At 43.0% G+C, this 21232-nt stretch overlaps 1 protein-coding gene across 1 annotated transcript; it reads right to left on the reverse strand.

Annotated features, from left to right (window-relative positions):
• Nucleotides 1-582: 582 nt before the first annotated feature.
• Nucleotides 583-18019, reverse strand: LOC113302563 (probable fatty acyl-CoA reductase 5). Its single transcript, XM_026551490.1, has 10 exons — nucleotides 17917-18019; nucleotides 17666-17769; nucleotides 17408-17575; nucleotides 2527-2579; nucleotides 2344-2444; nucleotides 1947-2145; nucleotides 1709-1873; nucleotides 1468-1549; nucleotides 1063-1377; nucleotides 583-953 (listed from the first exon to the last, which is right to left on the reverse strand). Exons 1-10 carry the CDS (start codon nucleotides 18017-18019, stop codon nucleotides 864-866), a joined length of 1380 nt encoding a protein of 459 aa, XP_026407275.1. The 3' UTR covers nucleotides 583-863.
• Nucleotides 18020-21232: the final 3213 nt, after the last annotated feature.

The following is a 21232-nucleotide window of genomic DNA, read 5'->3' on the forward strand; positions in this document are numbered from 1 at the left end:
TGGGCCGTTTGTGGGAAAATACTTATGGATAGGTTTGTTTACAAAATATTGATCAATTGACGATGAAAATTCAATGAATCGAACGACGATGAAAACTTGATGATTTTGATTAGATTTGTATATGATCAGGTTTAGATGATCATAAATTGATGAAGAAGAGAAGAAGAAAAATTGTAGAATAGAGGAAGAAGAAATTGTAGATTAGTTATAATTTTAGTTAGGTTAAAGGGTAAACTAGTCATTTCCACCTTTTAGGACACTCCTTATAATTATAGGAAAGATGGCCTAATCAAATCATGGTCCCAAAAGGCAATGGTGCCCAAAAAATGGTCGATACTAATCCATATTCAAGGCATACAACAGTAACGTTAATGATCACTTTACTTTACTGGGCCCAAAAATAAAATAACTCGGCCACGATTCTTGTAACTTGTTACATAGGAGCTGTCTAAACACAGTACGCAAGGTAAATATAATCACAAGAACAATCGCATGGTTTGATATTTTCCCATAGTAGACAACCCATAAAGTTGTAATGTTCTTCAATTTTGACACATCAGGTCAGATGCATGTTAACTCGGTTTTCAGTGAAGAAGCTAGTTTGTGCTATTAAAACCTTCAATAACGTATTTCATGAGTCCAGGTATATGAATATTTAACATGTATTCTTTCCAATCTATGTGTTGAGGGTCAAAATCAAACATATCTGCCTCTTCAGATCCGTTCGCTTTCATCGACATTCTCAATTCCTCAGTAGCCGAATTGTCAAAACTGCCAGGATTATTCAAACTTGCACCAATTAATTAAGTTGCATTCTCTCTTCAAGTATATATGAATGCCTCTCCAGCAGAAAATTGGAAGACCTAATTTGAATAAGCTACTTCCATTTTCTTAAACAGTAGATAATGTTCGTAGAATTCCACCAATCGCTTTGCAACGCTTACTTTTCCTTCCTAACAAAATGAAAAAAATAAAATAAAACAAGGAAAAGAACCAAGTGTGGGAGTGTCTTCATAATAATTAAAGAAAGGTATACCCATTAGTAATATTTCATTAACTAACCTTCTTAGGTAACACATAATTGTCATTTACGTGTTGACGGAAGCTAGCCATGGTGGGGAAGAAAACAGGCTTAACAATTTTGACGGTATTTCCATGTTTATCCATCAATGGATTTTTACAGAAATATTCATAAGCATATTTAACCAATTTTATGATGTTCATCTTCTCTCGGTTGGCAGAACTACCCAAATGGTAGATATATCGATAATTATGGTTCTCATCTTCTTCGTCGTCACCAGACACACTTTTATTGTTACTCTTCATATGATTCATCATTGCTACTATTACTGCATTCACCACCATATCTCCTGGGATCTGTTTCATTTATCAACTCATAAGTCACAAGCTAGCAATATAGAGTTTGATCCATTTACTTACACATTAGAGCTGTTAGGATTAACTTACAATATCTAAGAATGACTCATGGTTGCCAAGCAAACACCGCAACTTCCCTCTTCCACTATATATCACAAAGGGGTCAAAAGTTCTGCAGTTATCACCCAATAAAACAATTACATGATCAGTCAAAATATGAGGAAGAGTTAATAGATGCAAATGGTAATTAATATGATTCTCGGATGAGTGTGGTTTAGCGCCGTGTGCACGAATGGTTAAATAAAGTGTCTAGAATCAAGTAATGACATACTTCACGCCTTCTATCCAACCAGGAAATGGTTCTCTGTAAGTAGAACTGACGATTGTAGGCCTTGCGATAACAACTGGAATATTTCTTTTCAACGACCGATCAATAATCATCTCTCCCATTGCTTTCGTAATCGCATATGTGTTTGGCCATCCATACAGTTTAGCTCTGTTCGCAGCACATAATTAGGGTAGGCGGAGACAAGAAAGAAAGAAATTTTAATGTAACATCTATATCAAACCTTTCGGCTCCTAGTTCTTTCATTGCAGCAGTTTCTTGTTTCTCTGAGACTTGCGCAGCCCTGAGTTCATTCAATCTGTCTTGCACCAACTTCTTCTCTTCATCAATGTCAAGAATCTTTGAGGTTTCTTTCATTGTTTGACTTATATCAAAAGGTTTTTCAAGTATAACTCCAGGTGTCTCTCCGGTATGTATGTAAGCTGATCAGTTATTTGCATGCACACATGACATGGATACAATCACCAGTCGAAGATGTCAGTAATGGATGCAAAATTATGGATTTTATGGTACTGTCTATGTATGTACTGTTTTTTTCTCGATGATTACGGTCTTACCTTGAGAAATTTGTGTAGATACGTAATGAAAAAAAATATAATAAAACTAAGCTCATCACTTACCAGTAGATACATGGAGAATCATCTCTAGATTCTCACACTTCTCTGCGAAATCAAAAACATGCTTGGCTCCCATTGTATTCACATCCAACGCCACATCGTATCTTAGGAAAATTCAGTCATTGGAATTGAAAAAAACTCTGTAATAAGTAAATGAAAGGTGAACCATTCGCGGTGATGGGATACCTTTCGTCAAGATTCGTAGTTGCAGCAAAGTTAGCAACTGTGTACACATATATCTCACTATCAGACACGTGTATATAAAAAGATACGTGGAAAGCATGCAGGCCAAAACATCAAAACATGATGCGTCACGAAACACCAAATAATCCCCGAGGAGTTACTTTATCTCATCCCCAAAAGAGAAGCTAAGATCAACGGTGGAGAGAAAGTTAGCTGACACGAACTGATAGGGGCAGAGACACTTGTCTGACACGAGCAGACCCCTCAACTACCCGCATTAAACACTCTGAGCAGTGTACGTGTCGACCAACCTGTGGAACGAGCGAGGATGCCTCTGCGGGATCAAGGGGAAAACGCAGACCTCCGCGTGATGGACGCAAGGACACAAGAAGATAAGGTTCCAACGGTCTTCAGAGATGGGTCCCACATTCTAACCTTATAAATACCCCATCTCCACCAAGAGGAAAGAGGATCGGAAAAATCAGGAAGAGAAGGAGAGAGAGAGAGAGAGATTGTAAGGGTAAGTTAATCACTTAGAAGAGAAACATGTAAACCCAAAAGTCATTCGACTATTCGTGTAACCGTGAAGAACATAGTAAAACAACAAACCCCGTGGATGTAGGCCATAGTGCTGAACCACGTAAACCTTGGTCTTATTTACATTTCAGCACTTTACATTTATTTAGCTCCATGGATGTTTATTTATATGTTTTGTTTTCCTTAATACTTATATCCCATGCGCAAACGCCTCGCATGGAGTTGTTAGATGAGGCCATGATAAACCCGAAGGTTGTATATAAAAAGATACGTGGAAAGCATGCAGGCCAAAACATCAAAACATGATGCGTCACGAAACACCAAATAAACCCCGAGGAGTTACTTTATCTCATCCCCAAAAGAGAAGCTAAGATCAACGGTGGAGAGAAAGTTAGCTGACACGAACTGACAGGGGCAGAAGACACTTGTCTGACACGAGCAGACCCCTCAACTACCCGCATTAAACACTCTGAGCAGTGTACGTGTCGACCAACCTGTGGAACGAGCGAGGATGCCTCTGCGGGATCAAGGGAAAAACGCAGACCTCCGCGTGATGGACGCAAGGACACAAGAAGATAAGGTTCCAACGGTCTTCAGAGATGGGTCCCACATTATAACCTTATAAATACCCCATCTCCACCAAGAGGAAAGAGGATCGGAAAAATCAGGAAGAGAAGGAGAGAGAGAGAGAGAGAGATTGTAAGGGTAAGTTAATCACTTAGAAGAGAAACATGTAAACCCAAAAGTCATTCGACTATTCGTGTAACCGTGAAGAACATAGTAAAACAACAAACCCCGTGGATGTAGGCCATAGTGCTGAACCACGTAAACCTTGGTCTTATTTACATTTCAGCACTTTACATTTATTTAGCTCCATGGATGTTTATTTATATGTTTTGTTTTCCTTAATACTTATATCCCATGCGCAAACGCCTCGCATGGAGTTGTTAGATGAGGCCATGATAAACCCGAAGGTTGTATATAAAAAGATACGTGGAAAGCATGCAGGCCAAAACATCAAAACATGATGCGTCACGAAACACCAAATAAACCCCGAGGAGTTACTTTATCTCATCCCCAAAAGAGAAGCTAAGATCAACGGTGGAGAGAAAGTTAGCTGACACGAACTGACAGGGGCAGAAGACACTTGTCTGACACGAGCAGACCCCTCAACTACCCGCATTAAACACTCTGAGCAGTGTACGTGTCGACCAACCTGTGGAACGAGCGAGGATGCCTCTGCGGGATCAAGGGGCAAACGCAGACCTCCGCGTGATGGACGCAAGGACACAAGAAGATAAGGTTCCAACGGTCTTCAGAGATGGGTCCCACATTCTAACCTTATAAATACCCCATCTCCACCAAGAGGAAAGAGGATCGGAAAAATCAGGAAGAGAAGGAGAGAGAGAGAGAGAGAGAGAGATTGTAAGGGTAAGTTAATCACTTAGAAGAGAGAAACATGTAAACCCAAAAGTCATTCGACTATTCGTGTAACCGTGAAGAACATAGTAAAACAACAAACCCCGTGGATGTAGGCCATAGTGCTGAACCAAACCTTGGTCTTATTTACATTTCAGCACTTTACATTTATTTAGCTCCATGGATGTTTATTTATATGTTTTGTTTTCCTTAATACTTATATCCCATGCGCAAACGCCTCGCATGGAGTTGTTAGATGAGGCCATGATAAACCCGAAGGTTTTGAGCCAATGAATCAACACCAGGATATCATCATCACAATCTCTTTAGATGATAATGATTGATTGTGAGCGTTCGGGCCCCCTCGTGGTTTGTGTGCCCACAATTTGGCGCTAGAAACAGGGACTTCGTCCCGGTAAAAGATTTATCTTGTCCTGTGATTTCATTTTAAATTGGCATATGATTGCTCTGATTTATCAGCTCGGACCATATAGATCATTCGTTAACTGTATTATGTTCAAAAACCCACATTTTATCTTCGATAAGAGTTATTGTTCTAATCCACGGATTTACAATTTTCGTAGTTTTTATACTAAGGATCTCCTTTAATAAAACTTTAACCCGTATATTATAACTTGCGTGTATTAGTTCTCTCCTGGAAGATTGTATTTCGCCAACTAACCCGCTTCACGCGGATATTCCCGTTTTTTGTTGTTTGAAATAACTTATGCAGAAAGAACGTATTGTGAGTAAAGAAGGCAAGTTTCGGCGAGATTTCATTATCAACAAAAGGGCACGTGATGGAAAAGACGCAGGAAGCAGGAAAATCCAAAGCTTTGTCAAAAGAAACACCCAGGACAACCCCGGTCATCACCCGAAGCAAGCAGAAAGGAGATAAAGCTAAAATGACCAATCGAAGGCAAGATACTGCGGAAATCACTTCACCTATGAACGTTAATTCAGTTGCAGCGGCGGCTCTCAGAGAAGCAGCGACAAAGTACGGGGAGGCTGTGGTAGTCCCGAAGGCTGCGGAGGCTAGCAATACCTTCGCCATGAGTCAACTTAATCAACCAAGAGAAAGGGTGGATGAATCCAGAACATTCCAACCCGCGCACCTTCTAACTTTTGGAATGCCACCAACAAATGATCAAAATCAAACCATACCGGCGGCTCTAGCACCGCAGAGGGGCGCTCACCCCAATTTGGAAATACCAGCAACCGAAGCTGAACCCCTGCCACCTTTAGTACAGACCATGGAGGAGGGCGGCACCATGGCTGTAGTAGCACGCGCTGGGACTCCCAATCAGGGGTCCAACCAGTCACACCGACTAATGGCTGAGCTTGAGGAACTGAGGAAGAGCCAGCAGGTTTACGCAGAAGCTGTAGCCCTGTTGGCCAGAGAAAATCAATATTTAAAGGAGCGGATTGCTCTAAGCACGAAGACCATCCAACAACTTGATGAAGCAAGCTCCAAAGCACCAGAGCCAAACCGAGACTGTAGAGTCGTCATAGCGGCTAATGAAGACGCGACAAGGGGACGTAGCGTATCCGACCCGGATTATGACGATGGAGAGTCAGACGGTAATGAGCCGAAGAATTTAGAGCACCAACGCGCAATGGAGGAACTACGAGATGAGATGATGGCCGAGATCAGGCAATTAAAAAATAAACAAGGCGGGGGGAGGTTAGAAGAGGTCATGAGAGAAGCTAACTCCACGCCCTTAACTCATGCTTGGCCAACACCCCTATTCCACTGAAATGCCCTGTCCCAACGTTCGAATGCTATGATGGATCCAGCGACCATGCTGCACATATTCGGTACTACAACCGTGTCTTAGCTAGATGGGGTCAGAACGACGCCGTACTCTGCAGATACTTCCCATCAAGCCTGAAGGGATCGGCGTTATCATGGTTCGATAATCTTCCACCAAACTCCATCCACTCATACGACCAACTCGCAGAGAAATACTTAAGAACATACATGTACAACAAGACTGTAAACACCGGAATGGATAAGCTCTTTTCACTAGCAATTGGCTACAAGGAAACCACGAGGGAGTACACTAACAGATGGCACAAGATCTGCCAAGCCATAGGGAGCGTGGACCCAGTGGTAAGCATCAATTGCTACAAATGGGGCTTAGACCGAATGAGTCCCCTATTTGTTGAAATTCATGGGAGCGTGCCCAATACAGAGGGAGATCTTCGAATAATTATCGAAAAGCACGCTCGACTTGAAGAAATTCAACGGGAAAACCCGAGGGCATATCCCCAGAGGTCTCACCGCACCAATTCAGCGGAACAAACCAATGGGGCCAAAAGGAGTTGCTCAGGGGAGAGACCTCACGAAGATAGGAAGGAACGAAGGTATGAACGAAGAACAGGTGACCGAAAATTCGAAGATCAAGTTAACACGAAACCCAACGCTAGCTATGCTCGTATCATACGAGAGATCAAAGGGAGGGAAAACTTAGAGTGGCCATGGTCTAAGGGAAAGCATCCCCCGAGATCCGAGAAGTCTAAAGATTACTGTGAATATCACTGTTTCAACGGACACCAGACCGAAAAGTGCAAGAACCTTAAAATAATGATCCAAAAATTAATTGATGCGGGAGAGCTCAAACATTACATACGAAAGGATGTTACCGAGGACAGATCCAAGCGAACCAAACCATTCCAACTTCCGGAAGGAAACCGAACAATCAACACCATCTCGTGTTCCGAAGCCACAGGACCCTCACTCACAACGCAGATTGGAAAAAGGTTACGGAAGCAATTCGAAGACCGCTGCGAGTTATATAAGGTCGATGGGATAGCGGTGGACGAACACGAAGAATGGATGGAATCTCCTATCATCTTCGATGCCGAGGATATCGAAGAAGATATGGAAGACCATAACGATCCCTTGGTCCTAACACTACCAGTAGCTGGATGTAACCTCAAAAAGATCCTCATAGACGGGGGAAGCTCTGTAAACGTCCTATTCTATGATGCATTCAAACGGATGAAGCTCCATGATGAACAGTTAATGACCTCTTATCACACCATCTACGGATTCAATGGAGCAACCACGAAGCCCTTGAGAGATATCGTGTTGCAGGTTAACGCAGGGCCCATGAAACTGGAAACCCGATTCAGTATGGTGGACACCCCTTCCCCCTACAACGCTATTATTGGACGAAAATGGATACATAAGCTCAAAGGAGTTGCGGCAACATACCACCAATATCTCAGATTTCCAACACCTGAGGGAATAATGGAGATCAAGGGAGATCGGATCACTACGCGAGAGTGCCAGGCCACTCAGGATCATATCAACAATGAGCAAGAAGAGCAGCGAAAAATCCGAAGAGTAAAAAATCAAGAAACCGCGAAAGAGAAGGCCGTAGACCTGTTCCTTAAGGAAACTACAGGAAAGGGCTTGACAAAAGATGGTAATGTCCAAAGCACAGAAACAAGTACCTCAACAACCAGCGAAGAACAGAAACATGTTAAATAGCAATTAAAGAGTGTCCCAGTCCTCGGAAACCCGAAGCCTGTATTCACACCAGTAGAACCCGTAAAGGAAATCAACATAGGAACGGAAGAAGACCCGAAGATGATCAAAATCGGGACCATAATGGACGAAGGAAGAGAACATTCCTTAACCAAATTACTTAAAGAATATGCGGATGTGTTCGCCTGGAAGTTAGGAGATATGCCGGGGATTGACCCAAAAGTAATCCAACATGAACTACGCATCAAACCGGGCACGCCCCCGTTCAGGCAGAAAATACGAAAAGTGGCTCCAGAGTATCATGAGGAAGTAGAAACAGAACTTCGGAAGCTACTAGACGCAGGATTTATCAAGGAAGTCAAGTATCCTACCTGGATCTCCAACATGGTCATTGTTCCTAAGAAAAATGGAGGGGTTAGGATATGCATCGACTTTACTAATATCAACAAGGCATGTCCAAAGGACAGCTATCCCCTACCGAGCATAGACCAGCTGGTAGAAGCAGTAGAAGGATACGAAGAACTATCATTCATGGATGGACATTCTGGCTACAACCAAGTAGCCCTGGTAGAAGAAGATAAGCCACACACAGCGTTCTATACCCCACATGGCCTTTATTGCTATACCAGAATGCCTTTCGGACTTCGAAACGCAGGGGCAACATACCAAAGGATGGTCGATGCTATCTTCAAGCCATGGATTGGAGGAACCCTATAAGTCTACGTGGACGACATGCTCGTCAAAAGCAAGCTGCGTAAAAATCACCACCAGGACCTGAGGAATATCTTCGAAGCAATGAGACAGCATCACATGAAAGTGAATCCGGAGAAATGTACTTTCGGTGTCACCTCGGGGAAGTTCCTCGGGTATCTGGTAACAAAAAGGGGCATCGAGGCAGACCCATCAAAGATTCAAGCCATAGTAGAGATGCCGTCCCCAAAGAATCTAAAGGAAGTGCATAAGCTCAATGGGTCTATAGCAGCGTTGGGCAGATTTATTGCACGGTCTTCGGACAAATGCAAACATTTCTTCAATATTCTCAAAAAAGGGAGCAGGTTCGAATGGACCGCTGAATGCGAGGAAGCATTCCAAAAAATCAAAGAACATCTAGCCTCAATCCCGATCCTGCAGAAGCCAGACCCTGATGAGGTTTTGGCACTGTACATAGCAGCAGCGGAGGACGCAGTCAGCGCGGTATTAGTCAAAACCAATACAAAGGTAGAACAACCTATCTATTACGTCAGCAAGACCCTCAATTCTGCGGAAAGAAATTATACTAAGATTGAACAACTCATCCTCGCACTGGTATGGGATACCCAAAAACTGAGAACCTACTTCCTAACTCACCTCGTCAGGGTACCATGCAAAGCACCATTGGAAGCAGTCCTCAAAAGCACGGGAAAAGTGGGCCGAATAGCCAAATGGAACACCCATATGGACCAATTCAACATCATTCATGAAATTCAACATTCTCAGAAGTCCCAAGTTCTGGCAGATTTCTTAGCAGACCTCCCCATTGACAACGACGAAGAGATTAAGGGAATACCAGAAGCCGAGGAAGAAATCAAGGATCCAATGGATATCCTCGAACCTGCGAGTCAAAGACAATGGGAAGTCTTTGTCGACGGATCTAAAAATAAGGAAGGAGCAGGAATAGGCATTGTGATTATCACCCCAACTGGAGAAAGGATTATACAGGCACTTAGATTGGAATTCAAAGAGCATACCAACAACATTGTTGAATACGAAGCTGTCGTACACGCCCTACGTATAATAATAGAGATGGGGGTAACCGATGTAAGGCTGACAAGTGATTCGCAGCTTGTCATACGGCAAATAGGGCTCGAGTATAATGTGTACGATGACACCCTCTCAGCATACATGGCCTTGGTCCAAACATTGGCATCACAAATCCCGAACATTAAGTTCCGGCACTTATGCAGAAGGGACCTCAGGCACGCGGATGCCCTAGCATATATATCATCCATGCTGAGGGATAAAAATGCCGAAGCTATTAAAATAGAAAGGGTATACGAGCCTTCGATTGCATCTCAATTCTCCTTCGCTACCAATCAAGATACGGTGGAAGAAAATATCGAAGACCAGGTAGGAGAAGACATCCATAATGACTTTGACGAAGAGGATATCCTGTCAAGAGCAAATCAAGACGAAGACTTCAGCAACGAAGATGACTGGAGGGTGACAATACATGCCTTTATCGAAAAAGGAAGCTTACCTGCGGATCAGAAACAAGCTAGGAAGATACTCTCCAAAGTGGGAAGATATGATCTTCGGGATGGGGTCCTGTATAGGAAATCGAATTCTAAATGATATCCATTATGGTGACGCGGGGAATCATAGAGGCATGAGATCACTAGCTGACAAAGCAAAAACGCAGGGATATTACTGGCCGACAATGATACAAGATTCCGCGAGGATGTCCCGACGATGTGAAGAATGTCAGCGCTTCGCAAAAAAGATCCACGCGCCGGCAACAATGTTAAACTCCGTCGATAGCCCGTGGCCATTTGCAAAATGGGGCGTAGACATCGTCGGGCCTTTCATCGAAGGATCAGGGAAGAGACGATTTTTGATAGTAGCCACGGACTACTTCAGTAAATGGGTGGAGGCTAAGGCCTTGGCCAGGATCAGAGACGCGGATGTGTTTACTTTCATATTCCAGAACATCATTTGCAGATTTGGTATACCCGCTGAAATTGTATCTGATAACGGCAAGCAATTACAGGGAAAATTATAGACATGCTCTTCGATACTTTCAAAATAAGAAAGAACAAGTCCACCCCCATATATCCCCAAAGCAACGGACAAGCGGAAGCTACCAACAAGACCCTCGCCTTTATACTCAAAAAACAATTAGACGAGCATAAGGGAAGATGGTGCGAACAACTGCACAATGTGTTATGGGCATACAGGACAACACGAAGATCCGCCACCGGGGAATCCCCGTTTCTTCTAACTTATGGAGCTGAAGCAGTCATACCTACGGAAATCCTCATGCCAACCACGAAGACCGAAGCTTGGGAGAAAAACCTCACAACAGATATGATGTTAGAAAGGTTGGATGACTTGGAAGGAAGAAGGGAAGTAGCATTACAAAAGATGGAAAATTATCAACGAAGACTAGCAAGGGAGTACAACAAAAAGGTAAAGATGCGGAATTTTGTAGAGGGGCAGTATGTGTTGAGAACAATCCCACGGTATCAGCAAGAAAAGAAATGGGGAAAGTTAGCACCCACGTGGGGAGGACCTTTTATAATACACGACGTTGCGGGTAACGGTTCCTACTACCTTCGTAATCTAAAATGCGAAGTCCTCCGGCATCCTTGGAATGCTAAGTGGCTCAAACCATACTTCCCATAGGAGCAACGCAGATTTGAATCTGCTTGGAGTGTACCAGAAGAAGAAGGGAGCCTGACCGCTCCACATGTTTCTATCTCTGGAAGAGGAATTGCAGGCCTCAACTTATCAATCAAACAAGCTTTCAAATTATCAAGTCAGCGGAATCTACCGACAATATTGGGGAAAGTAGTTAATCTACAATCTCTCAGGGCTCCCCCATCAGTGTCCATAAGTGTAGGACCAGGGGGAAGGCACCCAGCAGAAAGAGATACCCAACCAATCTTAAGGAAACGGGTCGACGGAATGGGTGTGTAAATATTTTAATCCCATATCCTAGAACGTTGCCCCGGCCCCCACCGTCTGGGAATCCTCTGGCCCAGGATTCGCCAGCGAGGTGACAGGTCTCAAGACGATCACGAAGGTACCTTCCTTCAGTATCGCACCCAAACACTTAAAAACTTTTGTTTTGTTTTTTCACAAATGCTTAAAATAAAAACAAACCTTCATTGCAGGTATATCAAGAAGAGGATTCATTTCATAATAGATGATTACAAGAGGTGAAAGACCAATTCAAGGATACACATCAAAAAATATTCCTTTTACAGGATATCAGCAAAAAATATTCTTGTTACATGATTACAAAAAGGGAAGGATAAGGATGCCGCGGACCCTACAAAATGCTGCGGTCTCTACCTAGATTGTTGCCCCATCGGCAGGATTATTCCGAAGACTTGAAGGGACACTCCCACCAGAAGAGGGTCCCGAGGAGCCGGACAAGGCAGAAGGAACGGGACGACGAGGATAGTTCTTCACGAGACCATGCTCGTTCTTTAAGCCAAGTTCTATCCTCTCCAGAATCTTGTTCGTCTCCTTGGCCAATTGACAACGAGCCTTGTGCTTAATAACTGTTGTCCGCTGTTGGGCTTGGGATAATAACGAAGATAGCCGATTCACTTCTCTAGAAGCAGCACCAACGGCCTCCTCGCAGGTTGCTGCTAAATTCTTGAAGTGATTGGTCTGTTCTTCCTGCTGCGCTAAGGAAGATTGAACCTTTTCAAGTTTTTCATTTGTGACGCGAAGGCGTCCCTCGAGCTCTGAAAAAGACAACACCACGGAGTTAGCGTAGAAAAAAAAACATGGTCACACTCGATGAAATGGGATTATACCTTCGACACAAGCCGAAGCCTCTTCATACTCATTAATAACCGCATCTCGCGCTTCATCAAGATGATCATATTCCGCGGATAATTTCTTATAGTCTAGTTGAAGGTTGGTGAGAGTAAATTGACAGGCATCTAATTCTACCTGCTTCATCGAGTCCATATGACGAAGGTGGTCGACCTCTTTATTTATCTCTGAGACCCCTTTGCTAAGTATGTACATGCACACTTCAAGATTCCTCTCAGACTCGGCATGAAGAGCTACGTCGGCACGGGACGCGGCAAGAGCATTGCTGAGAGCGTAGACTTCGGCACGAGCATCATCTCTTTCTCTGGCAAGACAAAGCATATTATCCTGGACCCCTGAAAGAGGAATGGATCGAGCCGTCTGTAATTCTTCTTCCAGCAGCCGAATCCTAGATTCCAACAAGGAAGTACGCTCACGGACTTCCCGCAGATTATCACGTGTCCACAGCAGTGTGCCATTAAATAAAGCACGATCATGGTTGTACAGATTTTGCATATCGACCATCTGAACATGCCGCGCGCGCCATACCTCAGCCCGAGCATCCCATTTCTTGGCTTCATTCTTAATTTTCTCAACCAGATCTCTAATACGAGATTTTTGTCGAGCTCTTTCGTTTCGAAGCCATATCAGCTCGGGGACACCACCCACTGGAGATAGGGTGGGGAGACTCAGACATAACAACTAAGAAATAGAAGAATGACGACATACTGCGAGGGAAAAGAACCAAACCTGTGAAAGTTGAAACTTGGCTGCGAGTTTGCTCTAACTCAGCGCGCACAGCAACAAGCTCTGAACGAAGACCGGCCTCTGCTTCACCCAGCTTTTCTTTCTCCTTAAGGCTTTTCTTCAGTTCTTCTGTTTCCACCTCAGCCGCAGATAATTCCTTTTCCCTGTGACGAAGCTTAGCCTCGAGCTTCATAGATTTCGCTTTGAATAACTGATACAGCACGTGGTTACAATGCTCACTCCTCATCATCTACACATCAAGATGACAAAACGTTATTTCACCGAAGCATTTGATCGCCACGAAAAAGTATATACGAAAATTTACCTCCAACACACGCTGCTGCGGAAAGCCATATTGATACCCGTCGGCGATGGCCATCATATCGGCAACGGAAGTAGGAGGCTCAGGCACAAGGGTAACTTCGGGAACACTCAACCTTTTTCCCCAGGCTTCAGACACCCGTTCCTTAGAAGACATCTCCATCATGCGACGGGTATACGCGGTTGATTCCTTTTCCCCAGCAACAACAGGGGCGGGATGAGAGACAAATAGAAGATTCTTTTCCTTGAACCAATCCATGATGGCGTCCTCACCCTCAGACGTCGGCGACTGTGGAAGATTATCAGCAGGCGCATCGATGACCGATTTCCCCTTCTCTGACACGACCCCCTCAGCACAAATGTTGGCATGCTCCTCCGCGCCTACATGCGCAGCATGCTCCTCCGCACCACCATCTTCTACAGTAGCGTCTCCATTACCATCACCACCAAGAACATCCCAATCATCATTGGGGGAAAGTAAAGAGAAGTCCTCGGGAAAATCGAGGGCTTCGTCAAAGAACTCCCCCGTGGAGTACATCCGATCAAAAGAAAATTCTTGAGAAGCGGGAAGGGTATCCGCGGCATCACCAGCAGGGACGGAAACATCCCCGATAACAACGTCATCAGCCACCACGGCTTTGTTCCTTCCTTCATCACCAACATGACCAACGAAGACCTCTTCTTCGACATTGATAGGGGAGGTACCAGTACGTTCCTCCCCATCTGTAATCTCATCCTCAGCAAACTCTTCGTTCACTGGACTAGTAACTTCTTCTTGGGCTTCAGCCTCGCCCATCACAATAGTAGAAGACTGCTTCGACCTAATCTTTTTCTTCTTCAACACCTGAAACCAACACCACAAAGAATTATTTTTCCCGACTGATGAAGTTCTAAAAGAGAAGCGCAGCTAGAATCCGCGTACCTGAGCAGTTGAGGTATTCTTCGATGGAAGTATAGCACCAGAACCTTCCTCCTCGTCTACCTCTACGACGTCAAGGGCATAAGGAAAATTCATACCCGCAAAGTTCAGACGCCAGGGACAGAAATCTCCATAGCGAGCAGGAGGAGACTCGCGTGGCTTACTACTCTCGGTAGGCCGCCAACCGCGGGGACCAGGAATCCAACCGTAAGCCCACGGACCAACTATCTCGATAACGGTGGCGTGCCACTCGTAGTCATGGTCGCGCTTGATCCTCTCTCGCGCGGGGAAGAGTTTCCGACGACTAGACCCCTCCGTGCCAGGAACATACTTCAGCTTGGCATCGCTGACCTCATTTAACAGACGAATCTCGCCCCGAGGAGCAGGGAGATTCCGAAGGCTGACACTCCACGGCTTGCGATTCCTACTATTGACGTAATCACCGAAGGAGTTATTGAAATTCTCAGGAGTATACCATCCCTTCTCCATGGGATTGGGGACGTAGCAAGTCATCGACGTTTCCCCCTTACTCCGCAGATATCATTCCTTCAGGGCGCGGAGATAATTCCCGATAGTTGGGATACGGAACGGCTATGAGTGTTGGTGGAAGAGCCTTCACGAGTAGCGAGCACGTCATAGTAGAAGGAATCCCCTGATTTGTACAACGGCAGCATAAGACCAGCTTCGAATGCTCCAACGGTCGTTAACAAATGAAATTCATCGAACTCATACTTTGAGATAAGCTCATAAGTAATATCATCCTCAGGGGCATAGAAACGAACCCCGAAGGCTTGAAGCTCATGCTTTTCCTTGAATATTTCGAGATCAATATGCTTGAAGGTTACTTTTTTCCTACTAACCGAGACACTGCGTATCAAGGGGGCAGTCTCATCCTCCTCGGCGGGGCCGGATGAACTAATGAACGCTTCAGAAGCTTTTCTCTTCACAGGGGGATTCTTTGAAGATTCAGCCCTCGGAGCTACACCCTTCGTATTCTTACCTTTAAAAGTTGGAGGAGACCGCAGATGATGCTCGGGCACTAACGAACGTAGAGGAGGAATGTCAAAAGCAACAGCACGAGGCGGAGCCTGCGTACTCCTAGGATCATCACGAGGATGAGCCGCTGCGCGATCGAAAACTCTTCAGGAACCAGACGGAATTGTCGGAGGAATCTCTTCCATAGAGGACGAGGCCTTCGCTCCAGAAGAAACTCGACTCCGACGAACATCATCTTGAGACTCTCTACGCGGAGGAGATCTCGATAGCCCAGAATCAGGAGTCTGATAAGTAAGCCGCGGACGGTCAGACATGGCTGCGAAAAGATTAAAATCAAGAACAAGTTACACACAATCAAAAACATTACCAAAGATCAAAAAACCACATCCATAGCAATACACACACGATAACGCAGAAACCCTAAAATTAGTATACATGCTCAAAATTTCATAAAATTCATACCCTCGAAATAATGGCTTCCTTAATTTAAGATGAAGAACAGGGGCAAACTAGTATGCAAGCATCAGAAGAAGTTCTTCATCACAAATAAGGAACAACAGTAGCAGAGAATTTACAAATCGACACAGCGTGAAACAGTGGAAATAAAGAAAAGAAAAACTTACCGACAAAAACAGCAGTAGAAGAAACAAACAGGGGAAGCGGGCGTGATTAATGCTAAGGTGGAGAGAATTTAAGATCACAGGTTCAATGAAGACTGACAGAGAATTTAAGATCACAGGTTCAATGAAGACTGACAGAGAATTTAAGGTCACAGGTTCAATGAAGACAGACAGAGAATTTAAGGGCTGAAAAAAGAATGAAAACTGAGAGAGCGTTTAGGAAGAATGAAATTAAAATTTTCTTTCTATCCTTAAAATACCCGAAAGAAAGAGAAGGAAATTAAGGGAGGAATGGGAAACGTGCCCGTTACATAAGCAGTTAATGCACGAATAAAAGACGTGCCCAAGTATCTAGGAGAAGTTATTAGGAGTGAGAAGAATATGCGACGATAGTTTTTCTTCAAGGCACCCATTAGTCATTCAAGCCCGAAGAAAAGGGGCAAATTGTGTAGACATATATCTCACTATCAGACACGTGTATATAAAAAGATACATGGAAAGCATGCAGGCCAAAACATCAAAACATGATGCGTCACGAAACACCAAATAAACCCCGAGGAGTTACTTTATCTCATCCCCAAAAGAGAAGCTAAGATCAACGGTGGAGAGAAAGTTATCTGACACGAACTGACAGGGGCAGAAGACACTTGTCTGACACGAGCAGACCCCTCAACTACCCGCATTAAACACTCTGAGCAGTGTACGTGTCGACCAACCTGTGGAACGAGCGAGGATGCCTCTGCGGGATCAAGGGGCAAACGCAGACCTCCGCGTGATGGACGCAAGGACACAAGAAGATAAGGTTCCAACGGTCTTCAGAGATGGGTCCCACATTCTAACCTTATAAATACCCCATCTCCACCAAGAGGAAAGATGATCGGAAAAATCAGGAAGAGAAGGAGAGAGAGAGAGAGATTGTAAGGGTAAGTTAATCACTTAGAAGAGAGAAACATGTAAACCCAAAAGTCATTCGACTATTCGTGTAACCGTGAAGAACATAGTAAAACAACAAACCCCGTGGATGTAGGCCATAGTGCTGAACCACGTAAACCTTGGTCTTATTTACATTTCAGCACTTTACATTTATTTAGCTCCATGGATGTTTATTTATATGTTTTGTTTTCCTTAATACTTATATCCCATGCGCAAACGCCTCGCATGGAGTTGTTAGATGAGGCCATGATAAACCCGAAGGTTTTGAGCCAATGAATCAACATCAGGATATCATCATCACAATCTCTTTAGATGATAATGATTAATTGTGAGCGTTCGGGCCCCCTTCGTGGTTTGTGTGCCCACAACAACAATTTCGACTTCTTTATGTATCTTCTTGCTCAAAGCAGAGTCTTTAATTCCCAAATTCTCTAAACTGATATCGCCGAAAACAGGTGTTACCTTTTCTGAAATCAAGGAATCAAATCCAAGACCATGTTTTTTCCTTAACACTCTAAATACTTCTTTTCCTGTCACCTACAAAACCGCATTAACAAATCAGATAATATCATTATAGTCATTTCGAAATGTATACAACCACATTTGAACAAAGCAACGAATTCATACATCATTATGCAGACGTTGAGTAGCGGAAGATGCATCAGCGGGTCTTAAAAGCAGAAAAAGTTGCTTCATGTTTGGTTGAACCCTAAGTAACTTCTCCACAAACACTGCATGAAATTTGATTATTTTTTTTTGAAGCATCGCATGAAATTTGATGATAATAACATGAACTCACAGAATTTGAATGTATCTAGCTATTAAAAAAGTTACCATTTCCAACTGGAAAAGATACTTAATTAACTAATAAAATAAACCAATAGCTAGGTTAGTATTATTATTCTTAGATAAAAACCCAGTTGAACCAGTGACAAGGATGCTCTTGTTATCAAGGGATTGTACAACTCCATTCAATTCCATTGCTTATTTTTATCCGAAAATGAGTCATTTGTCCAAATATTTTTAAAACATGTTTCAAATGGACGAGTAAAAATTAGTATGGGTGAAATGGACAAAAAAATTTAGCAAGGATGAAATTGGATTCATCCTTGCTTAAACTTAAAAAATAGCTAGGATGAAACTGGATGCATCTTGTGTAAATTAAAAAATAAGAAAAAGTATTTGAAAATTGGCCAAGATTTTACCGGTGAGTCGTATAGTTTGGGGACAGGTAGAAGCCAAAATTATCCGACCTACCAGTCCACCAGTCTCAAAAAATAATTGGCCATGTGATGTGATCTAACCGAACACAACGACCACAGCCTTCCTAACTACCCCGGGCCTCCAACTCCACGTATGAAAACGACCATTCCACAACATTATTCTGTTTCTTACTTGTTGAAAATGGAACTTCAATTATAATATCATTATTTAGCGATCGAGATCCATCTTGAAACTTGTACTGGTTCATCTGGCAGCAATATATTCATCAAATACAAAGGATCATTGTTTTAGTATCAGTAGTGGTTCAAGTCTAGTGGATACTTTATTTTCTAACGATGATGCTATTGACAATGACCATACTTTATTTGGTTTTGGTGACGTCCATGAACTTGGGCCACGGGTTTGTTTCGAGGAAATGTATAGATGGTGGATTTTTGATAAATGCTAAAATCGTAAAATCATAGTTGTACATATTTCTGATCCAGCAATTAGATGAGTATTGAGGTTCATGTCTCTCATTGAAGCATGAAAATTCATGACGTAAGAGTCTCTGACTGAGTTTATTGTCTCTCGGAGCATACGTGAATATGCAGTCTCTCAACTGAGGCAACGACATATCTCATGAATACAGAGCAATTTCAATAATCACTTTTATATAGAATCGAATGATTGGACGGCTCCTAGACAGCTCAGCTGCTAGTATAGAGCATAACGTCTTCAGGATGTAACAATGTTTTCCCTGACTATATAAAGGACATGCATATAGAATCTTAACGATTGGACGGCTCCTAGACAACTTGCCTGCTAGTATAGAGCAATAACGTCTTCAGGATGTAACAATGTTTTCCCTGACTATATAAAAGAAATATGACGCTTCAACAAGCTCATATCGCTCAATTCTTGAATAATTAATGCTCTTAGACGATCGTGATAGTATAGAGCCATCAATTAATTATTTTTAAATCATTAGATTCATTAACTGAATCCTTCGAAAATATTATATGTTCTTCATAATATTTCATTACTTAAATTCATGGTTCTTACCAGCATAATTCCATGGGTTAGTGATAAATATTCGACGTACGGGCATCTGAGCAGCTATCGAGTAAGCCCCGACCAAAATGGTGCAAGTGTACTCAACAATAATGCACAAATGAGCACCTGAATGCACAAACGAGAATTCCAAAACACAAAGGAACGATGAACCTATGAAAAATAGGAAGAAAAATAATAATAAAAAAATATTAGCAAAGGCGCTAAGGGACTGGGCCCACCGACCGTCCAGTCACGCCGTGGCCAGTCCTATACCCAATTCTTTATTTCGTTATATTTTATTAGTTTTCCCTGATCTCATGAGAATCCCTTCATTTGAACAAATCTCTTTCGTCTCAAGGAAACTCCTCAGTTTCATGATGTTTCATCATATCAAAGAAATAATAAAAATTAGGAAAGGTGTCGTGGGACCGGGTTCACTAGCTGGCCGGCCGTGCCCTAGCCGTGGCCGGTCCCACACCTCATGATTCCTTATTATTTTGTTACTATTTCCCTCATCCCATGAAAATTCCCTGATTTCATGATATTTCGCTCAACTCATGAAAATTACATAAAATTAGGGAAAAACTCACGGGACCGTGCTCATTGGCCGACCGACCATGCCCTAGCCGTGGCTGGTCTCACACACCCTTATTTTATTATTTTAATATTATTTGTTTCCCTCATCTCAGGGAAACTCTTTCACTTCAAGGAAATTCCCTAATTTCAACAAACTCCTTGATTTCATGATATTTCCCTAAAATCATGAAAATAATATAAAATTAGGGAAAGTGTCATGGGACCGTGTTCATTGGCCGGCCGGCCATGCCTTGGCCATAGCCAGTCCCACACTTCATGACTCCCTATTTTATTATTATTATTTCCATAATCTCATGGAAATTCCCTAACCTCGTGAAATTCCTCAGTTTCATGGTATGTCCTTCACATCAGGGAAAATACTTAAAATTACATAAAATTGGGAAAGGTACTGCGGGACCGAGCTTGATAGCCGGCCGACCATGCCTTAGCCGTGGCCGGTCCCACACCTTACAATCCCCTATTTTATTAATTATTTTTCATCATCTCATGAAGATTCATCAGTCTCAGCAAAACCCTGAATCCTTCATATTTTCTCAAAATGTTGCTCAAACGCGCATCAGAAAATATCGAAACTCTCAGGACTGAGACACGAACATTATGGTGACACGGGCATTTCTACTTGACCGACCAAGTCCGGCCCTAGAAATTGCAAATAGCCGGTCCCACATGTTTTAATAATTTTGACCTAATTTGCTCAATTGCTCATATTGGGTCCAAACTCTTCTCAAACAACTTGGAGTTTACTCAAATGACCATCAGCTGGTCCCACGACCACCAAGGGTCGGTCTCATGCCCTCTTGGCCGGTCCCTCATCTCTTCATAATTAGGTTTCATCACCTAAAGCTGAGAGGAGCACCATTTTAATAAATGATTAAACCAGCATTTAATCATCCTTTCACCTACTGGTTTTCAAGAGACTTTGGTATTTTGCTCATTTGAGCATCTGGGCGTTACATGGTCGACTCGTCATCCCATGTAGCCGGTCCCTCATTCACTTTGTGGTTGATTTTACGTTGATCCCGTGATCAACACTTTAATAATTATGCTCGGAATCTTAAATTAACATTTTTATTTGATCATGATACCAACAATTCATTAAACGAGCAACATTTGCTCAGACGAGCAATATTTGCTCGGACTAAGGAATATTGGTTCAACTATCAATATTCAACGATTCAGCAACATTTGCTCACCTTAAGTTATCAACATTTATCCGATACCTTTGTCTCTACAGACATGTTCAATTCATGAGTCTCAGAACATTTTCAAATCACGTTCGACTCAGAAATACAAGGACTCATCGTTCTATGAAGTCAGCAACTGGCTTCACAATCACGG

This window comes from Papaver somniferum, chromosome 8, assembly GCF_003573695.1.
Source record: "Papaver somniferum cultivar HN1 chromosome 8, ASM357369v1, whole genome shotgun sequence".
NCBI classification, from domain to species: Eukaryota; Viridiplantae; Streptophyta; class Magnoliopsida; order Ranunculales; family Papaveraceae; genus Papaver; species Papaver somniferum.

Excerpts from the sequence above, each read along its gene's own strand:
- LOC113302563 (XM_026551490.1), bottom strand. The coding sequence starts at position 18,019 with ATGGAATTGAATGGAGTTGTACAATCCCTTGATAACAAGAGCATCCTT. Across the intron at positions 2,445-2,526 it reads ACTACGAATCTTGACGAAAG|ATACGATGTGGCGTTGGATG; the intron begins GTATCCCATCAC and ends AATTTTCCTAAG. Across the intron at positions 954-1,062 it reads ATTATGTGTTACCTAAGAAG|GAAGGAAAAGTAAGCGTTGC; the intron begins GTTAGTTAATGA and ends TCATTTTGTTAG.